Genomic DNA, 21,229 nt, shown 5'->3' on the forward strand with positions numbered 1-21,229 from the left:
TTGTTGCCGTTCGCCCTCCATTCGCTGTAGACTGTGGTCAGTACTCCCTATCATTATCCTCTGAAACCAGATATTATAGCAGCAAAGTGATGACAGGCACCAGCACATAGCAGATAAGTAAATTCTTTCTCTTGGGGTTTCTTTGCTTCAGACACTGTGTTGGGCTCTCGTCTTTACTTCAATACATTAAACTACAAATATTCAGAAACACTTTTGAAATATTTTTCATTCCTACTGAATGAGTGATGTTTAGATCTAAAACTATTCTTCTCCTATCTTTCTGAAGAGGATTGGATTATTCTTTGTCCTGATCTTACCATAAGAATTATTAAAAGCTATTTTCACAGTGCTTTAAGCTAAATATATTGTTTTATTAAAATTCTCTAGCTAAAAGATTACAGTTTGAAGCCCTAATTCAGGAAAACATTTCCTTTTTTAGAGGAATGCTTATGCTTCTAAACTAGAGGTGAACTTTAATCTGTTTTTTAAGCACATTTCTGAACCAAGAGCTAGAAAAACCCACACATAATTCATCTTGCATTAAAAGTGGAAAATGATGCATTAGCAGTAGTAAAGAGAATAAAGTAGGAAAAATTCCTGAAAGTTGGTATTCAAAGGGATTTGAAAGCAGGGAGAAGGAAAGGACAATTTGTAGGAAAAAAAAAAAACAAAATCACAAGGAAGGGATTATTAAATCAAGTGAGGAAAAAAAAAGGGGACTTACAAAGAAAAAGTGGAACTGATCTCATTTACTTCTTCACTTGCTCTTCTGTGGCTTATTATAGTCTAGCAAGAGCATAGGGAGAACATGCCCATGATGTCCGAGCAAAAAACCCACTAATATCCAGAAGAAAGCTTATTTTCATAAGGACTCCAGGGACAACTCTCAAGGTATAACCTTCTGCTGAGGGACACCAAAGTTCCCCAATTTCAAAAGAATTTCTTAGGACCTTAGTGCTCACTGCACTGCAAATTGCAAATTTACTGCCCCATTCTTTACCACTACTGCAAGAACAGAGTGTCTGATTTCCATTTTCTAATCAAAACTATAAATCAGGTTTCGGTAGTTGTGAATAACACCACCAGCAGAGTGAGAAATACTTTAAATGTCATTTTCACACAGTCCTCATTAAAAGCAACAGTGAAATAACCTTTCCTCTGTAAATCTCAACTGGCTTAGATGCTCTGCCTCTCAGAGCATCACATTCTTTGCTCATACCTTGACAATCTTCAAAGGAAAATCAAAAAGATAGGGCACTGCAAAACTGTCCCCTCTCTGCATACAATACGTACAATGGTTTCCCTGCTGCTGCGTTCACACTGTCCCAGAAGAATCAGGATGGCAGGACATTCAGCAAGAAGGTATGTGTTCATTTCTCAAATCAGTTCCTACTTACTGATCTGTTGCCTTGCAAAATGAGACTTTTTCAGTGACGCCAGCCAAATTACGGTGAGTGACGGAAAGTAAGTCTGAACCACACAGTTGATCCATGCAAGTTTTGGTAAAGTCAAAAAACTTGGAGAATTGATGAAAGCATTTCAGAAGCATAGAGAGCTATGGAGTACTGCAGCAAAGAACACTCAGAAAGTAACTCTAAAATTGCCACAGCCTTCTGTTAAAAAAGAAAAAGACAGCCATGGTGCTTATGCCAGTAATACTGGTTTTCCTTCCGTGACCTACTGTGATATAGATGGAGGGAATGGGATGTCCAGAAATCAATTTACAACACTTTGAATTCCTTAGCAAAGGAATTTTCTTCCATATGAAGTTTACAGAGCTACACCAAAACAGCTGCTATGCCACATGAAATGGTTTTGTTCCTTCTATTAAGCATGATTTAAATGATTCATTCAATTATTACTTTTGTATTCAAAGATGGCTTATTTTCATGCAGATTTATGTCCCGTTATGCATAGAGGACATTCTTAATTGTGCTGAAACAACTGCAAATTTAATTAAAGTTTGCCATTCCAAGCATAAAATAGATTAAAGAAAATGCTGACAACAGCAAAATAAATATTCAACTATTTAATTTAACTCAACATTTATTTTTAATCCAAACATCAAAATAACCTTGTTTCTAATTACAATTTCATGACAAAATGTCTTGAAGAAACATTTGTCTCTATTTTTCTCCAATCTGTTCAGCTGAAACACACTAGCTTATTTATAAAACTGTTGATTAATAAATCTGTTCCAGCTGTATTACTGTACGTTACAAAGAACACAGATTAATGTATGTAAACAACCATAATAATTTTAAAAACCCAACGCCTTGACAGTCCGCAAAAGCAGAAATCCCATCAAATACATTACAGTGCAATTATACACCTAGACCTTAACAAAGAAGGGAAATTAAGGGGCAAACATAGGTAGTAGAGTCCAGGGGTCTGTAGCAATTTACAGCAGATGGTGAGATCAACTAAACGCTTACAAGTTATTTGCAGTTCCTTGTACTGGGTATTATTAAAGACTCAAGCACGTGTTGTGACACATGACAATAAGCAAATCCTCAGTTTTGTAAAAAGTTACACTCAAATGAGATAAGAAAGAATCTGGCCTGATTCTACTGAAACTAATTTGAAAAACTCCATTTAAGTTATGCCTTTTAATATTCATTTTAATTTTATAGGCAATAAATTTTATAATTTATAGTTAACAGCCATGGGAAGGAGTAAGGTAGACAGGTGGATTTCCTCTCATCAAGACCCAATAAGTCTGGCTCTGACTGAGAAAAACAAAAATGAGAAGAGAAAGCCCAAGAAGAATGAACACTAACTTAACCCTTCATGTTATCGGAAAGCATTAGTTATGCAGAAATAAAAAGGCTTTCCAAGGCATTGCATACCTTTTCCCCAACAGATTTTGAGAAAGCAGAAGTCCCTCACCAGCCTAACAAACACACCAAGAATCAGAAAATTTGGAGGAAAAAAGGCTTTTTTACCACATATTCACAATGATATTTTTTGTAACTTCTGAAAGAAGTGGGTTACACTCTGTTTGGTGATTTTCCCTTCCATCCTAAGGAACAGATTCTTCTCAGGAGGTAACAGACTTCAATGGCATTATTATTATTTACATCAACTGAGGATCTGGCTGACAACATCCAGCTGTTAAGAAATTTTAGCACCATCACCAGTACTTCTAGAGGATGCAACAATCACAGTATGTTTCTGGTTTGAAAGCCATGAGCCCAGCTGGGGCACTCGAAAGTAACCATCAGAAGCCTCATCCAAAGACATCCAGGACTACCACCACAAACTGCTTGACAAAGCCTGTTCATTTCTCATTTTCATTATTTCTTGTCAATATACTTGAGCAAAAAAAAAGGCTAGATGCAAAATGCTGCAAACCTCATCCCTCTAAGTAACTACTATGACTGGAAGTTGGCAAATGTGACGCCCATCTACAGGAAGGGCCGGAAGGAGGATCTGGGGAACTACAGGCCTGTCAGCCTGACCTCGGTGCCAAGGAAGGTCATGGAGCAGATCATCCTGAGTGCCATCACATGGCACATACAGGACAACCAGGGGATCAGGCCCAGTCAGCATGGGTTTATGAAAGGCAAGTCCTGCTTCACTAACCAAGGTTACCTCCTTCTATGACAGAGGGACCCACTTAGTGGATGTGAGGAAGCCTATGGATGTTGTCTACTTGGACTTTACTAAAGACTTTGACACAGTCTCCCACAGCGTTCTCCTGGAGAAGCTGGCTGCTCACAGCTTGGATGGGTGCACTCTGCGCTGGGTTAAAAACTGGCTGGATGGCCAAGCCCAGAGAGTGGTGGTGAATGGAGTCAAATCGAGTTGGTGGCTGGTCGCAAGTGGTGTTCCCCAGGGCTCAGTACTGGGGCCTGTTCCGTTTAATATCTTTATCAATGATCTGGACGAGGGGATTGAGTGCACCCTCAGTACGTTTGCAGATGACACCAAGTTGGGTGGGAGTGTTGATCTGCTGGAGGGCAGGAAGGCCCTGCAGAGGCACCTGGACAGGCTGGATCAATGGGCCGGGACCAACTGCATGAGGTTCAACAAGGCTCAGTGCCGAGTCCTGCACTTGGGTCACAACAACCCCATGCAACGCTACAGGCTTGGGGAGGAGTGGCTGGAGAGCTGCCTGGTGGAAAAGGACCTGGGGGTGTTGGTTGACAGATGCTTGAACATGAGCCATCAGTGTGCCCAGGTGGCCAAGAAGGCCAATGGCATCCTGGATTGTATCAGAAATAGCGTGGCCAGCAGGACCAGGGAGGTGATAGTGCCCCTGTACTTGGCACTGGTGAGGCCGCACCTCGAGTCCCGTGTTCAGTTTTGGGCCCCTCACTTCAAGAAGGACATGGGGGTGCTGGAGCGTGGCCAGAGAAGGGCAGCGAAGCTGGTGAAGGGTCTGGAGCACAAGTCTTATGAGGAGTGGCTGAGGGAGCTGGGGTTGTTTAGCCTGGAGAAGAGGAGGCTGAGGGGAGACCTTATTGCTCCCTACAACTACCTGAAAGGAGGTTGTAGCGAGGTGGGGGTCAGTAACAAGCGACAGGACGAGAGGAAATGGCCTCAAGCTGCGCTAGGGGAAGTTTAGGTTGGATATTAGGAAAAACTTCTTCACCGAAAGGGCAGTCAGGCACTGGAACAGGCTGCCCAGGGAAGTGGTTGAGTCTCCATCCCTGGAGGTATTTAAAACAAGGGTAGACACGGTGCTTGAGGACATGGTTTAGCGGTGGACTTGGCGGTGCTAGGTTAACGTTTGACTTGATCTTAAGGGTCTTTTCCAACCTTAATGATTCTATCATTCTACTAGCAACTACACTGTAAAAGGAAGGAAAAGTTTCTTTTTGCAACAAAACCAAGAATAAAATATGGAGAGTTCTCTTTCAGAGTGATATATTCAGCATGCATTAAGAGCAATTTGCATGTCAATGGACCTTCATTACTGTGGGGCAGGGTTTCATCCCTGATGTTATTACATCGAGATGTAATAAAGTGTGATAGATATTTTCATGTTTTCCAATATTTCTATACCAACTATATATGCAACTACTAAAAAAATCCAAAACAAACCCACCCATCCAAAACGAAAATTTCAATACATCAGATGAGGAAACCAGGTCAGTATAAGGGATTAATAAACTCTTTCACACAAAAAGAAGCAATCAAGAAGGGAAATAGCAAGGAGCAAATATTTTTCAGACAGGAATAAAACTGGAACCCTCTACAACAAAAACACTGAACTGAACAACAGCTGCTCTTTCCTGCTTTATTGGTCAACACATATCGTAAAATGAGCTTGATCCAGAACCCACTAGAATTGGTAGAAGAAAACCTACTTGGATCTAGTCCCAAGTAAATGAATCATTTTACATCAACACCTTTAGAATATTTCAGATAAGCTTTCAGCACATTTTCCAGTTTGCAGATATAATTATTAAAGCTGCAGGTATACAGATCAATAGAGCAATGTTACCAGGAAGCCAAAAAGGTTTGTATACTGACCTGGAAATGAATATTTTATTGTTCTAATTTCAATCCACAACACAATGCTATTGTATGATCAGTTACCAACACAATAAGTAAACTACTATACTGTAGTATAATATGATAAACATTAGCAATCTTTTCTCATTTCTGAACATTGACTTCTGATATCAAGGTCACAAGTATTAACAGGTATTTGTAAATTTTACTGTTCCATAACAAAAACAAAACAAAACAAAACAACAACAACAAAAAAAAAACCAAAAAAAACCCCCACAACAACCAACCAAAACACAAAAAAACTCAAACTTGCTTGGATAACCACTGAGTCTATAAATCAAGAACTATTCTGTAACGAATAACAGTTCATATTTTAATAGCACTTTTTATACAAACACCAATATGCACTGAGGAAATTCATAAAACCATTTTCATTTGTCTTTGTGTTCGAAGATTTATTTTAGAAAACTCTATATGGTATTATTGATTGAAACTCTTTTTGACAACTTAATAGCCTACAAAATCTCTAAATACTATGAGAAACAAAGAATACGGTGCATTATATAGTCCAAGAGACTTTCAGACTATCAGGTTTCAGACTACTGAAGCCAGCAATAAAACTTCCATGACATGAATCAGCCTACATTTTTTTTTTTTTGGTATAGTTCATAAGTGACATGTACAGCTGTTTAAAACGGGAAGGAATATCAAAATATAGGCTTTCACATAATCAACTAGTAACAGAACAGTTTAAGGGTTACAAAACCTCTACTACATAAACCGGCATGACATTTCAGAGGAGCCATGACAATTTTCCTCAACTGAAAGCCTTGCGGTATTTCTATATTTCATTTATATTTCACTTATTTCTATTTCACTTAAATACATTCTTCACCATCATTTCATCAGACAGTTTTGGGAAGAGAAATCAAGTACATGAATCATATTATATTATGTGGGATCACAGATGAAATATAGAAAAGAACAAGGGTTTCAGAGTTTTAATATGAGGCTCTTTGATTATGAATAGCTGGCTTACCTGTTTAACATCATACGCAAGAAGAACAAATCTTAAGTCTGGTGAAACCGAGTATCTTGATGCTTTGAATGTTACCTAAAATGAAGTAACAATAAAGGTGAGTTTGCAATAAGAAGGATCATTTTTTCCAAATTTTCTTACAGTTAGTTTAAGAACTTCCCATTCATAAGACAGGACTGGTTTAGAACACCTACGTAATTTTCACAAAAGAAGGACTCACATAATTCTTAGTCTCATTTGCTGGTACCAGTACAACGGCAACAGATGAATCTGGCTTCGACACTAAATACCAATTAAGAAGTTGATGAGTTTTTTATCACGATTGCAAACACCAAGCTCAAGAATAACAACTATAACTAATTCATTTATGGAGGATGAAGGAAGACATTTTGGTTGGTGTGTACTTCAAGAATGATTATAAGGGATATTCGCCACTAGGTTAGGCTTAAAGATAACATACAAGAAAAAGAAGAGGTGTGCACTATGTCTCTATTGCTTTTCTTTTAATGCCACGTACATAAACATTTTGCAAGACAACTTGCGCTAAAAAAATCCCTCTTTCTTATAAGAAAGAAAATGCTCAGTGGAGAGAGAAGTGAAGCATAAGGTAGCATTATAAAACTAATATTGCTTTATATCTATCTAAGACTACATGACGCCCGATTGAATTCAGGACTGTAATTTAATCAAGGGGTAATGTTGATGTCAGAAAGAATTTAATGCATCTAATGTATGAGGAAGATAAGAATGTGCTTTAAAGGGCACTGAAGGAAATAATTTTAAATGAATCTCAAGACATCTATTTGCAGAATGAAAGGAAAAATAAGTGAAAAATGCAGATAAGAATAGAAAAAGTAGGATAGAAAAAATAACAGAACCACATTTGTGCAAGATGAAAGAAAATAAACTAATAGCTATGCAGAACAAGATCTATCCACTATTCAAAGGAAGGCTTTCCCTTATTTTACTTCTTAAGCATCCTGTTCTGTTTAACTTAATCCCACTGCTAAACTAATGAATTCAACAGGGGTTTAAGGTACACAAACCGGAAGCCACAAACTAATACATTTGAGTGGCTAAGGAGTTATTCCTTAAAACAAAAAACAAACAAACAAAAAAGCACAAAAGCTAATCTTCCAATAAACTAAGAAGATGCCATGCTTTGATATACAGATTAAACTCAAGTTCCTAGGTAAAATAATTAGAATCAAACTTATCCAAAGATATCAAACAGAAAAAATTAATTTTTAAGATAAACTGTGTATTAGTTTGATGCAAGAGCACGACAGTATCAAAAATTAGAAGATAATTCTGCAGTCTTGAGGAAAGAAGAGAAAAAAACCCCTAGAAGCCTCCTTTTGTATCTACAAAGCATTCAGAACAGATTTCTACTGTGCTCAAACTACCTTTTATGAGTTAACCATCTTTAAGCAGAGACTATGTTAATGTTAATCTATGAATAACATTCCCTTTTCTTGGCACATCACTGAAAACATTTTTAGATGTGAAATTTCTCTGCATTCTAGCAGTTTATTAATTATTGCCCCACTACCTCAGTCTTCAGCAATATATAACCCAGGCAGCTTTCCAAATTCATTCTCAGGGAGTGTGGTGCTTACCATTTCATGCATTTAGTAAGAATCTTCAGTCACTGATTATGCCACCACAAAAGTAATGATGCACTTAAGGCAAACACCTGAGTAGCTCAGCTGCAAACTATTGGCAGGTCGAGGCAACACCAGCAAGAGCTACTCACATATTCTACATCCAAGTATAGAGTCTTGTGGATTTGGGATTTAAAATCATTTGAACCCTACTGAAGATGACCTTGTTCATTCAGTTTGCATTCATCTGCAAAATTCTGTTTGCCTCCAGAAATGCCTCAGACACATGAGCTACATGCAATGCCAGTAAGCTATAATCTCTTGATTGCAGGTAATGGTATAATGGCATTATTCTTGCTAAAAGGAGCATAAAGCTGTTTCATACTTTTTAATGTTTCACTTAAGAAACAAGAAAATAAAAATTAGACCAGCAGAAATAATGTGTTCATTGCCAAAGCTGATAGTGATGCTGATTTCTTTAAATTATCAGGAAAACATAATCAGCCTTTTTTTTTAAGTTGGATTTACAATCAAGCCTGTAAAGAAATGTATCTTTAATTCTAATAGAATTTCAGAGAGATTTAAGTAACTTAAAGTTACTTAAAGTAACTTACATTTTCTTAGAGGTCTGTTTTGGTTTTTTTTTTTTGTAAATACAAGCACAATTATGGCAATAAATTCAGAAACTGTCTACTTGTATGCACAGAAGAAGCCCTTCTAGATTAAGAACAGGGAAAAAAAAACAAAAACAAAAACCTGACTCATTCTTCCTGCCTAACACGGCAAGCAAGCTCACAATCTGTGAATTCACTAAAACAAAAGACAGATTTTGGGTTTTCCCCATGATGAAGGTATTTCATCAACAAACAAATGCCTGACTCCATGACTGAGGAAATAAGATCAGCTGGTGATGGGCTTAAAGGAAAGTTTCAGTCCAGGCTGTAGGAGGTGAGACCTCCTACACTCAAGCCCTTGGGAGATTGTCTGTTGGGACATTCACTATGGAGATTAGATATATTTATTCATTAAAAAGAAGTTTGTGAAGACTCTGACCCCAAGGGTTTGTTCTCTTCTCAGGAGAACGCATTTTTGAGTTTTAAAGAAAGCGTTGGAAAAATATCATACTGGAAACGCTGGGAATTAAAAAACCTCGGGTGTCTTGTTATCAAAAATCTGGAGGATGCTTGTTCCGCTATCATGTCTGCATATCTGCAACTTTTCAAGCTTCTTGCTTTGTCAGGAGCTGTTGAGCCTTTGTTCAGAAAGACAGACCTAAATGCTGCCCCTTATGACTATGCCTCTATGGTTTAGCTGTGCTTGATCTCTAAGAAATGTAGCTCTGGACAAATAAGCTCTGAAACAGGGAGAAACATAGGCTGGCTAATTAGGCACAGTCCCTGGATGCAGAAGCAGGGCTAGTTTCCCTCTGCATCACTGCACAGTATCAGCTAGTTACGAGACTGGGGATAATTCAATACGGTGCTGCACTGTCCGCTCCATACATATGCTTATCCCCTTTCCAAACCACAGCAGAGGAAAGGCAGAAGAGAAGGAAAAAGGGAAGGTAATTTCCTTATGTCCCTAATATTTGTCAGTTCTACCTAGCCACATCAAGACTTAAAATCCATACAAAAACCATCAGCTGTATGCAACTAGAAAACACTTTGACTAGATAAATTGCTGGAACCCCTAAATTAGTTACATGTCACACTGTTGCATAATTCTGAGCCAAAAAAAAAATGTTTTTTAGACACCTGTACACTGTCTTCCCTTCTTAATTCACAAATCTGTCACCTGTTTTTCCTGTATTGCTGAATTTGACATAATTTCACTTTTTCAGACATGAAAGAATGATGCTGTATCCAGTCTTGCATTCCTCACCCAACCAAAACTCCCACTGACTGCATATTTAGGTCTAACCATATTAAACATTGCATTTCTAGGTTTTTTTGAAATATCTCATGCGATAAAGCGTTTTAATTCTTCTCCTGACAGTGATGCATGATGTGACGATCCCATGGCCAAGCAGTGACTGCTAGTCTCATTGTCACCATAGCTTGCAAGGGTAAAAGCCAAATGGAGGCAAAAGGGCACACTGCATTTAAACAGTCTCTTGCCCTTCAGCTTTCCAGCTTCCTTCTCTCATCCACATTCCAAATATACCTTGCTAAACATAGTTTTGCATGGAAAGAAAAGAAGATGAGAACAGCTTGAGACAGTAAGAGTGAAAGCAAAAGAAAAAGCGATTCTGCAACAAATAAATACAAGGGACAAACCCCACACAGACATAGGCAATTGGCTTTTCTTCCACCTTTCCATATGGATGATTAAAATGGAAAACAAAATTCTGACGAACAATATATTCTCACGTTTAATTTCCAATGTCAACATTTGGCATTGGTGATTTTTTTTCTCTTTCATTTTGCATTTTGTGCGTGTTTTGCTGTTAACAGCAATACCTGTTATGATTGTGTTTAAGAGACGTTTTAGGCTGGGTTTAGGTTCTGCATCCTCAGCAAGGGTCCCTCATTATCAGCTCCCTTTTATTTCTTCTGTTTTCTTAAAGCCTGGTTCTGAGTTATGGATGTACTGGCTACTCCCTTCATCTTTGCTCTATTCTTTCACCTACTATAAAATGTTGTTTTTACTATTTTTGTGTATTTTAACTACTATAACATTTAAATCAGTGCCTTATTCATAGTCTTTCAAAAATATGCTATAGAGCAGACAGATGGAAGTTACCTATAATATAGTCTAGCCCAGAGCTGCAAGAATATATCCTTATCAACTTTCAAACACTTTATAGTAGTCCATAGTTTCAGTTGGATAGTTTTAAGTGAAATAATACATCACAGTTAAAACCACTTAGAGGACATTTTCACTTCTGTGGAATTTACTTATTTATTGTTGTTTAGTTTTTCTCTTTAGTTTTACCCCTCCTTCTGTTTCAGTTTCTTGTACTTCTATTTTTCCCAGAAATTTACATCTTCCACAATCCTATTATTTGTTCTTCTCCAGTTATGGATTAATGCTCACTTAACACACATTTAGGCTTTAAAAGTTTTTGTTATTTATCCAGGATAAAATATTTCAAGACCTCTAGACTGTTACTTTAAAGCTTGGTGGCAATACTACTACTTAGGAAATCATATATCTCTCTATACCACACACCTACATCTGTATCAGAATTTTAACTTAATGGTATAACCAAACACTGATGTATGGGAATTCATTAGAACTCATAGGTATTCAGCTCAGCTTATGAGACAGGCATTGACCAAATGGCAATGCATAAGAGGAATCAGATGGGACAGAAATACACTAGCTGCAAAATGACAAGGCATTTGGCACATAGCAGTTTCCTCGGGTGGTACCAGCAATCAAGGGAACAATGGGATTTTCCTTCCATTACCACTGCTGTGACTCAAAGGAGAAGATGGATCACGGGGAGGTTAGATGAGAGAGCAGGTGAGAGCAGCGCCTAGCAGAAGAGCAAGCCTCGTAGCAGTAAAAACAGGAGACCTCTGAGAAGAGAGTCAGGTTGTAATTAGGAAAATGCACAATAAGTAGAATGTTGAAAAACGTGGGTTTCCAAGGTTACATTTCTTAATGCACTATTTCTTGTGTCACCCAAGCATTTAACCTAGATCCAAAACCACCGCAATGCTATGTGTCGTAACTGTTAACACTCAGGTTTCCTATCCAGTGTAAAAGATGAATGTGCCTTAAAACACGATCTAAGTTGAACTCTACCCTACGGACAACGGCCACCCTGGATGGGCGGTTCTCAAAAACACAAACCATATCCCCCAAACCCACCTGAAACTCCTCATGTAGTTCCAAGATGCTTTCACACACATGAGGAGGTGACTGTAGGACACAAAAAAGGCACGAACAGACCTGTGCAGCTCACAGGAACCTCACACCACTGCCTCCCTAGTAGAAAATAACCTCTATCCAGTAAATCACAAATTTGTCCCCCGCCCCGCCCCCCCCCATTCCTCATCTTTACTATAGTTAACCCTTAACTACTTTCTATACCAAGGAATTATCTCATCAAGAGTATTATTTAGAGAGAACTCCCACAGAATTACTCTAACTTGACAGTCTGGAGTACCATCACCTGCATTTTCTGTGTTGAAACCTCCTTCACTTGGACAAAAACCAATGGCCACCACCAAACCACAGTGACTGCAAACCCTTCCATCTGTCAGGCTTTCCCATCTCTATGCACAGTGGTGCACTGCAACAATAAACCTTAACTCATAAAAACCCCTCTACTGAAAAGGTTTTGCTGAGAGGGTTATTTAACATTTAGAGGAACATGGGAGAGCAGAGATAATGTTACAATGTTCATAACCACCTATTTACAACATGTGTGGGTCATTAAACTGCCCAGTGTTGCAACAATTACTATTATTTATGTGGTTATATAATGTTGTTTAATGTATTTACCACTGTTCACCCTTTCATTAATCTCTTACACAAAGCTCTTAAAATATAAGCATGTAAACTACTCTTGCAATTAAATCTACATTAATCAACAAAGGAACTGTAATTGCATTAAGGTGCTGCACTGAGTTTCCCATCAAAAGAGGAAGAGGGTGTGGTGGGGGGAACACAAAACAAAAAAAATATCAAAAAGAAGGGCTGTTTATGAACAACACTCTGTAAAACAGCACAAAACTGTCCCCGCCAAAACCTCTGCTGGGACTAAAACTCTCATTCTCTGCTTTTGGCTGGAAGGCCTCCACAGGGTTTTCACAGCTGGGCTGCCACAGCCTAATCATGATTCATGAGCCAAGACTACTCCTGCTCTGCTCACCCTTCTGACGCCATCCCCTAATTAGCAGGCAGCAAGAAGTAATCCTTCTCTCTCCATCCTTGTGTAAAAGATGGTCCACAGTAATAAGACAATCCAACATACTCTAGGGTATACTCCCAGCAAGCACCTGGAAACAGGTTTGCAACTTAGTAATATTTGTTTGCTGTGCACCAGGATGCAGTTTCCCTTCAGCTTGAAAAGAGTTGTGGAAAGGCACCGAAATCAAGGGGGAGAGCAAGTCAGGAATTGCTGGGTTTAAGAAGAGTCCAAAGCATACAGCCGGGGGGAAGCTGTTGTAAATACAAGACCCTATTCTAGAGTTTCCAAACTGAAAACAATTATACTTGTACCATCAGACATTGCAAACAAATTGATAGCTTCTTATTTGATGATTCAAAATATATCCCATCATTTACACGTGAAAGGCTTAAGGAGTCATGCTAGATTCATTTCCGACCCAGGATCCTGGACTAAGTGTTTGTTAGGGTGTATGCATAGCATCCGAATAATTTTGCATACATCCACCACAAAAGCAGTGGAACTGAGGGCTAACAGTCTTACCATTTTTGTAATTATTGCAGCTTTTTTTAAGAGGGAGAACTGAAGGTGAAATTTCTAAAGGTTTCTTTCAGAGGATTCAACACATTTGGAAAGTACCATAACAGAACACACAGTCCCTACGTGCTTTCTCTCATCGCTGTGTTTGCTTTTTTCATTTTGGTTTGGGTTTAAGGATTGTAAAACAGACTAGAGAGGCTGAGTAAGAAGCACGATAAGGGACCAGACGGACAACCCCCGCGAGGAAAAGAAACCATGTGGTCCTCCATGCTCTCCTCTCCAGCTTAGCCAGATCTTGTGGCTGGGTTGCGTGTCAACCAGTAACCTGCTCTGAGTGACTTTATGTAATAGTAACAGCAAAAGGTATAAACAAAATGCTTGTTGAACACTGAAATTACTTAGATAAATGTGGCATAATGTTACTTACTTTGGAACTATAATGCGTAATAAAGTATTGCTAAACGCTGAAAAACTGGTAAGCATGTCTCTTACGATCATGGTGATAGGCACCTCAGATGGATGATAGAGAACATATTGTAATCACGTATCGAGGCAGCATCGCAAACATCAGGATGCCACACAGTGATTAATGTCTAGGGCTTTTTTTGGCTCCATTTAATAGATGTGCCCAGCCTCCAGCTGTTAACATTTATATGCCGCTGGCTCAGAATATTAACTGTTTATTAGACAGCTTAAGCAGGATGCGCTACGCGGATACACTCAGAGGACAAATATGTATTAGAAAATGTCTTTAAATTATTATCTCCAGAGATGCTAATGGATATTCTTTGTGCTTTACAAGCTACTCTTTTCACTTCATGTATCAATGTATTTGTTATCCATAATATTGCTTTGCTAATACTTTAATTATAAAAAGGCCAGATTGTTTTACTAATAGATTGACTATAGAAAAGGATTCCATTTGGAAAGGACAAATGAAGTGCAGAAATTTCTTCTACTGTCTGAATAAAACCTAATGAAACTGGGAAAAAAATACTTTTAACTCGGGAACTTTGGATAGATATTTCCTTATGGAAGAGAAACGGGCATCTTAGAACAACAAAAGACTAGCCTTTCTTCTTTCCAGGTGCATGGCTATTTTTAAAGGGATTTTTTAAAGTGGGTTTTTTTAAAGTCTTTTTTTATATATAACATATATGCTTTAAAAAAAAACGCAGTCTGCTTTTTTGCTGATACACATGCATAGTGAGTGTAGTGGCTCTTCAGTAGGGCTATCTTTGACTTTCAGACAATAAGCGACACGAAGAAAGATAAAAGAAATGTACTTTGCACAAAAATGGCAGTCTCTAAGATGCCAAAGAAAAGCCAGTGATCTGTACACAGTGGAAGACTGCTTCAGGGGATTAGTAATGAGGAAAAAAGAAAATCTCTTCTGAGCTGCTGGTTCAAATACAGCCCAATCAGTAGTGACAGAGAGTCATTACTAGCCCCTTGCCTTTGCGCAATGAGTTTATCACGGCAGTTCAATTTTCAATGGACAATTATCAACATTACTAAGGAAAACCTGCCATTTCTGCAGGCTGCTTGAGCAGAGAGGCAAACAGGAGAGGGAATGCAGATTGAAAGCAGACTAATAACTCCCATCGAAAGGTGACTCTTCCATGACTAAAACCCTTTGATAGGGAAGAATGAGGAACTTGCATTGCCGCTGCCTATGTTGGACCTGTGCTGTATTTTTTATTAATACAAGACATCTCTGCAGAGTCATTAAACCAGCACCATTCTAATTATGCACCAGTGATTAAGCAGATGTGACATTGAGCGAGGAAAATGTTTGATTAACGATCCAGGTGTCTAACTTTGGAAGAGTACATTTAGCAGTGTGAATTTGGGGACAATGGAGCTTGGAAGAACAGGACAGCTTTTGATTTCAGCCGTACAGTCTGCCTCTGCAATGTTATGATCTGTTAGGACTGCTGGCCACCTTGTCAACAGACAGCTTGGCACAGCAACATTTCCCATTGCTCGCTGCCAAACATACACCAACAAACTTACTAAGTCTTCTGCTCTGTTTTCAGCTTTTTATTCTACATTCGTATGAATAATCATTGCTGGAATTCACTTTATTTACCTCTAAGACTCTTAGCTTTTGACTGTGTAGAGAGAGGAGCTTTGCAGGAAAAAACACTCTTATGTTTTTATTTGTCTCTGTTCCATACATAATTGTTAAATGGTTGCTTGAATATTATTCATTTTGGATCAGTTTCCCACATTTCTAATTAAGAGTAGATATCTAGCATCTAGAGCTCTCTCAGTCTGCATGACTTAATGATAAATCAGTTCCATAAAAAGCCTAGAGAAGAGCAACTTGGTGAAAGGAGGGAACGCTCGCAGTGTGAAGCAGCCTGTCCATACTGATCCATCATTACTTGGCAAGACTGGTTTAGCATAATGGCCTGAATAGCCTGTCATGCTGGCATTACACTTGACATTGCACAAGCCAAACACTTGCAGCCAAAAGCGTATAAATTCATCTGTGAGGAAACTCAAGATTTGTCATTAAAGTCAAGTTTTATAGCCAGGGGTGTCCAAGCAGCTGCTTGCATTCAAGCTATACACTAGAGGCAATACGGAGGACTGACAGTTAATCCTCTACTTAGCCAAGCAAGTGCTCACACACACATACCCAGATAAGAGGGAAAATGCTTTCTGCAATACTCTGTGGTTTCTACTTTACAGAAATTCACCTTTTCACCCACTTTTAATTGTGTCTGCCAGTCTTTTTTGGGCTAGGAGGTACCATGAGGCACATCCCAGTATATGGAAGGGTGCAGCTTACAGAAAGGGAGCCTCACACAGGCACCATTAAAATACAATTTTCTCCCCTCCCTTCTCCTTCATCTTTACATTGACCTAGGAAATGAGCTTCAAGTTCTTTCTGCTGAACTTCTGCTCTCCTCTTTCTAGTTTGAGGAGTTAGAAGAAAAGGTCACCAGGGCTTTATGCTTTGAAATGAGGAATCTGTATCAGCAAAGGCCAGGAACAGACCAGGAATAAAATAGCCTTTGTGAAAGACCACTGATGAAAATGAGTCATCCTTTTGGGTCTGCAGGTGCAAAAGATTTTACTAAATTAAAACTACAAGGATTAACAATAACAGCCAGTGGTCTGTATGGAGTATTTATGAGGAAAGATTGACAAGCCACGCGTTTATGCTGCAAAACCCTGATAAACAAGAACTACAGGGTAGGATATAAGTGGTATCACGGAGAACAGCAGCACCAAGCAAAACAAAAGAAAATGTAGACTAAGGCATTAAAACATTTCTTAGCAATTACTGCTAGTCAGAAACATATGCAAACCACTCATGTATATAATATTTACTGGTCACGAGGGATAATCTCCAACCATCTAGTTCACCATTAAAGCACAGACGAACAAGTAAGCCAGAGATTAACAGGACTAGGAAATACATTTTTGTTTGCATATTTAATTGCTTAAAGGAAAATCTTCATATGACTTTTGAGCACTTTTCCCCTTTTCTAATAGGGAAAAGCTCTCAACATTTTCAGTAGCATTCCTCCATTTTATGAACTCTCTTATTATCACAGACATCAGGTAGATTCAGCAGCACATATGCCAGGCATGATCCTTCAAGTGGCCTGAACAAGCATGGATTACAGCCAACAACAAACGTAGCCTCCAACATCTTGGTTATTTACACGTAGGTTGAATAAAACAACAAATAACTTCAGCCAGAAATCATGCACTGACAGAGGAATGGATTATACTTTCCATTTATATATAATCTACTCTAAGTTATAAACGTATTTTCTGTAACCTTTCAATATTATACTCTGCCACTCCTGTTGCAGGAAAAAATGCTAGGAGATTTCCACTAAGAAATGAGTAAATAATATATATTACTTACAAAAGTTGTATTTTCCAATAATAATGTAGTTGTATTTGTTTCTACATTCAGTTCAACAACATGTCCATTCCTATTTTTATACACCACTGCTGTATCTGCAACAACAAAGGCATTAACAGTTAGCAAAAACATTGAGTATTTAATACATCTGTAGAGAAAAACCGCATATTACAGTCATTAGAATGTCTTTATTATAATATGCAAACAAGACTGAGAGATGAATTGCACTCATAATATCTAGTTTTGTTAATTTGTCTCACGAGTTTAAAAATATCAGTTTATGCCATATAGCATGTTCACCTCACTCAAAAATATGATTTCACTTAAATGGAAACATTTTCTGTGGCAAAAATGGGATTGCTGTGAATGAAGTGACATCTCGAACGTAAAACCCCTCTCACCTAGATATCACTGTCACTCTGACACCTTAAGGTCCAACCATATTCACTATGAAAAGGGGCATTTACCAAAGTACAGTTTTGCAAAGAAAAAAGCTTTTGATGGACACCATGTTCACGTATCTCCTTAGAAGTAATTGCAACAAAACTTCTGTACTATTCCGTTTCTCTGGTAACTGGATTGACAAAGATATGTACTATATCCTAAGACAGTCCATGTCCTGTGTGATTAGTGCTGGGCCACAGAATACCAGATCGTCACATAAGCTGAATGTTAGCAAAGAAGGGTTAAAGTTAATAGGTCCATTTATAGAACATTTAAAACACTGTGGGATGAACTGTCATAATTTTTTCCTTCTATCACATACTTGATTTATAAGTTTGCATAAGAAAACCAATCGAATACACCTGAACTAAAGAATTACAAAAAAAAAAAAAAAAAAAGAATTACAAAATTAATTGTGGCTCCCACGAAAAAAGGCTTTGTATCTGGTTGTATCAATACCTGCAAAATTACCAAGAAATACACGATAACTACATAAGCTTTGATTTAAAAGAAAAATTGATTCCAAATTTCCCACTATTTCTAATAAGAGATTGAATAGATTAAGTGCTGATTCTTTCATGTTATTTAAAACCCATGTAAGAGATTTATATTTAATCAAATGAAACTATTTTGTTATAAAAATGTAGAATGCATAAGGAAAGTTCTAAATTAAGCCTAAAGGAAACACAAAAGAACTTTACTAATCCTCGGTAATGTCTGAGAAATTCACTGAAGATCCCTGAATTTTATGAAGTGGGAAGTAAACATGACTGGAGAAAAAGGTTATGCTATCATAAAAAATATGCTTTGCTTATTCAGAAAAAATGTAGCTGTATTTTAATTGACTCCACAGAAACTCTAGATATACAGCACTAGTGAATGTCCTCTGGTATGTTCTGTAAAATTAATGAAGCCTCATTTTAAGAGCTTACTAAACTATTTTAGGATCATGGCTGGGAAGTGGGGTGGGATTCATGGAGTTTAGGACAGGATTATCGGAGCTGTTGTTTATGAAGGAAAATTATATTGTGACGTGTGGAATTAACAGCAACTTCTTATAAAGAAAAAGATTTCAAATATTCATTTCGAATAAAAAGAGGTAACACTGTAGAAAGTTATTGTGGTTTCAGATTACTGGCTACTACAGAACATTAAAGTTTTTGCAACTTCTTTTAGGGTTTTTTGCATGTATCCTTTTAGGTACCCTGGTGCTGAAAATCCCCAATGATGATGTACCACAGTGCTGAGCAATATTATAGAAAAAATAAAGTTGTCTGGACAAAGAGCTGACCCCAATGATGAGTAAACCATAATGTGAGAAATGGCACATATAGCCCAGGACACTGAACAGCTGCCAACAACTACACATGTTCATTCCCCCTGCTTGAACAGTGCTCCGAACAATGCATTTTTGGTCCATACATGAGACTAATACACTACCCAAATCCAAACAACAGTATCAGAATGTAACTCCTTCTCAGTTACCTACTTTTCTACATGCCATGTGCATTTGACCAACAGGATTTATAGCATCATGCCTGATTAACTAATCCTACCACGAACATTTCACCCAAATAAAGAACTTTCCCTTAAAATTGCTAACAGGACCACAAGTAAAATACACAGTCTTAGGGCTCTTCTTGCAAGTCATACACACAGTGTGAAACAGCTTTTGGAACAGCAAACACTGCGAATGACATAAATTAAAGCCTTTGTTCTCAAGTTAGAAGAAAATTTATTCAGACGATCAGAACAGAAAACTGAGAGTCAGACCTCTTCAAAAGGCAGACTTTACTGGACAGTAATTATACCTCTCAGTGAACTTGGGCTTTCATCTCTATATTGGATTCAGTAGTTAACTCCTGAAGTTCACATATTAAACAAACACTTCCAAAATGCATGGAGATTCTCAGATAAAAGATTATACCAAAATACCATGCAAGCGTTGAGCATAAATACAGTCTTCAAAAGTAATCATATTAATTTATATGGAAGTCTCATTCCAATCAATAGCTTGTCAGGCTGGATAATGTGATAGTTGATGGTCACATAACATAATGATGATTTTTTTCACTGATAGCTCAAATGTAAATGCGAGCCATAGACATATATTTGTTTTGAAATTTTTGTTACCTAGGGCCAAAAAGTCTACAGAAGAAAATAATACCTAGTCCTTAACATTGTCCATTTAGACAACCAATTAAACTATTTTGTTTATTATCTTGGTGTCTTCACCACAAAGTTCGGGATCCTTGACATTTCACAAAGCCATTCAGAGAAGCAGAGTTCCTACTTCAAAGAAATTCTCATTTAATTTAAAACAAAGAGTGGTATCACATAAAAACTTCTTGGCTGGACACAAATTGCAGCACTGAAAAGCCACATTATCCATCTAAGGACATCACTAAAATAGAAAGCATTCTGTCTTGAGCAAAGAAGAATGTGAGGAAGCCTATATAAAGAAAATGAGTTATCCAGTCACCAGCCCGGGATGACGTACACAAAACAGTCTCTGAAACAACTCATTGAAAATTTCCTATTTGTAGTAGTTCTCAAATTTCTGAAAACTTTGGAAACTCTAGAGCATTGGACGACTGATAAGATTATTCTGTGCTACACCCAAGGGTCTGTACATAAGTTATCCTCACATCAGTCCCAAATAAAATAGTGGCACAATAAATCCAGGATTCTTCCTACAAAATACTGGGCAGCAATATAATTAATACCTGGTAGCATTTTACGGAACATAGATCTTGTTAAACAAAGTTTGACAGGGTTATGTTTGATAGAGGCAACTATGCTGAAACTGTATATTGGGTTTTCTTCAATGTATTTAATTTATTTTATGACATTGTGATTCCAAAGCTTACATTACACAGAATTAACGGGAAACACATTACAAGGATGAAAAATAGTATCATTAAGAAAAATAAAGAGGAAGACAGGGTACTCCTACCAAGTGATCTGTCTCACCTGGTTAACCAATCATTACTGTAGACTGAAGACTGGAACTGAAAAGCAGTGATGGGAAGAAAAGCTTATGGGCGTATACAGACAAATACTGTACTACGTGCTCTCAATGCAATATCACAGCAAAAAGAGTTGATGCAATTCTTCAGCATAAGTGGATCACAAGTAGAAGTCCTAGGGTGATCTTCCCTCTGCTCACACCACTGGTGAGATTGACAGTATTGTAAAATGCCCAGTTCCTGGAATGCAGGCTGAAAGAATGGGAAATGAATAAAGAGGTGGGCTAAGAAATTGTCAGTGTAACTCTGGATCAGAAGGCAAACCTAAAAATGCGACGTTGGAATGGCTAAAATTATTCAGGTTAACAAAGAGAAAGTTCAAAGACATCTAGGTCATATATATATATATATAGTTAGGGAAAAGCTGATGACAGG

At 37.8% G+C, this 21,229-nt stretch overlaps 1 protein-coding gene across 4 annotated transcripts in view; it reads right to left on the bottom strand.

Moving 5' to 3' along the window:
- Nucleotides 1-21,229, bottom strand: part of DPP10 (dipeptidyl peptidase like 10) — a gene marked incomplete at both ends in the record, with an annotated part of 562,818 nt that overhangs the window by 147,457 nt on the left and 394,132 nt on the right. For all 4 annotated transcript variants that reach the window (XM_082314702.1, XM_082314701.1, XM_082314700.1 and 1 more), the window contains 2 exons: nt 6,503-6,577; nt 17,382-17,476. In XM_082314702.1, coding sequence (XP_082170828.1) covers nt 6,503-6,577; nt 17,382-17,476 — 170 coding nt within the window. The remainder of the gene's footprint in view (nt 1-6,502; nt 6,578-17,381; nt 17,477-21,229) is intronic.

The sequence above is a fragment of the Platalea leucorodia genome (assembly GCF_965183815.1).
Source record: "Platalea leucorodia genome assembly, chromosome: 5".
NCBI lineage: Eukaryota > Metazoa > Chordata > Aves > Pelecaniformes > Threskiornithidae > Platalea > Platalea leucorodia.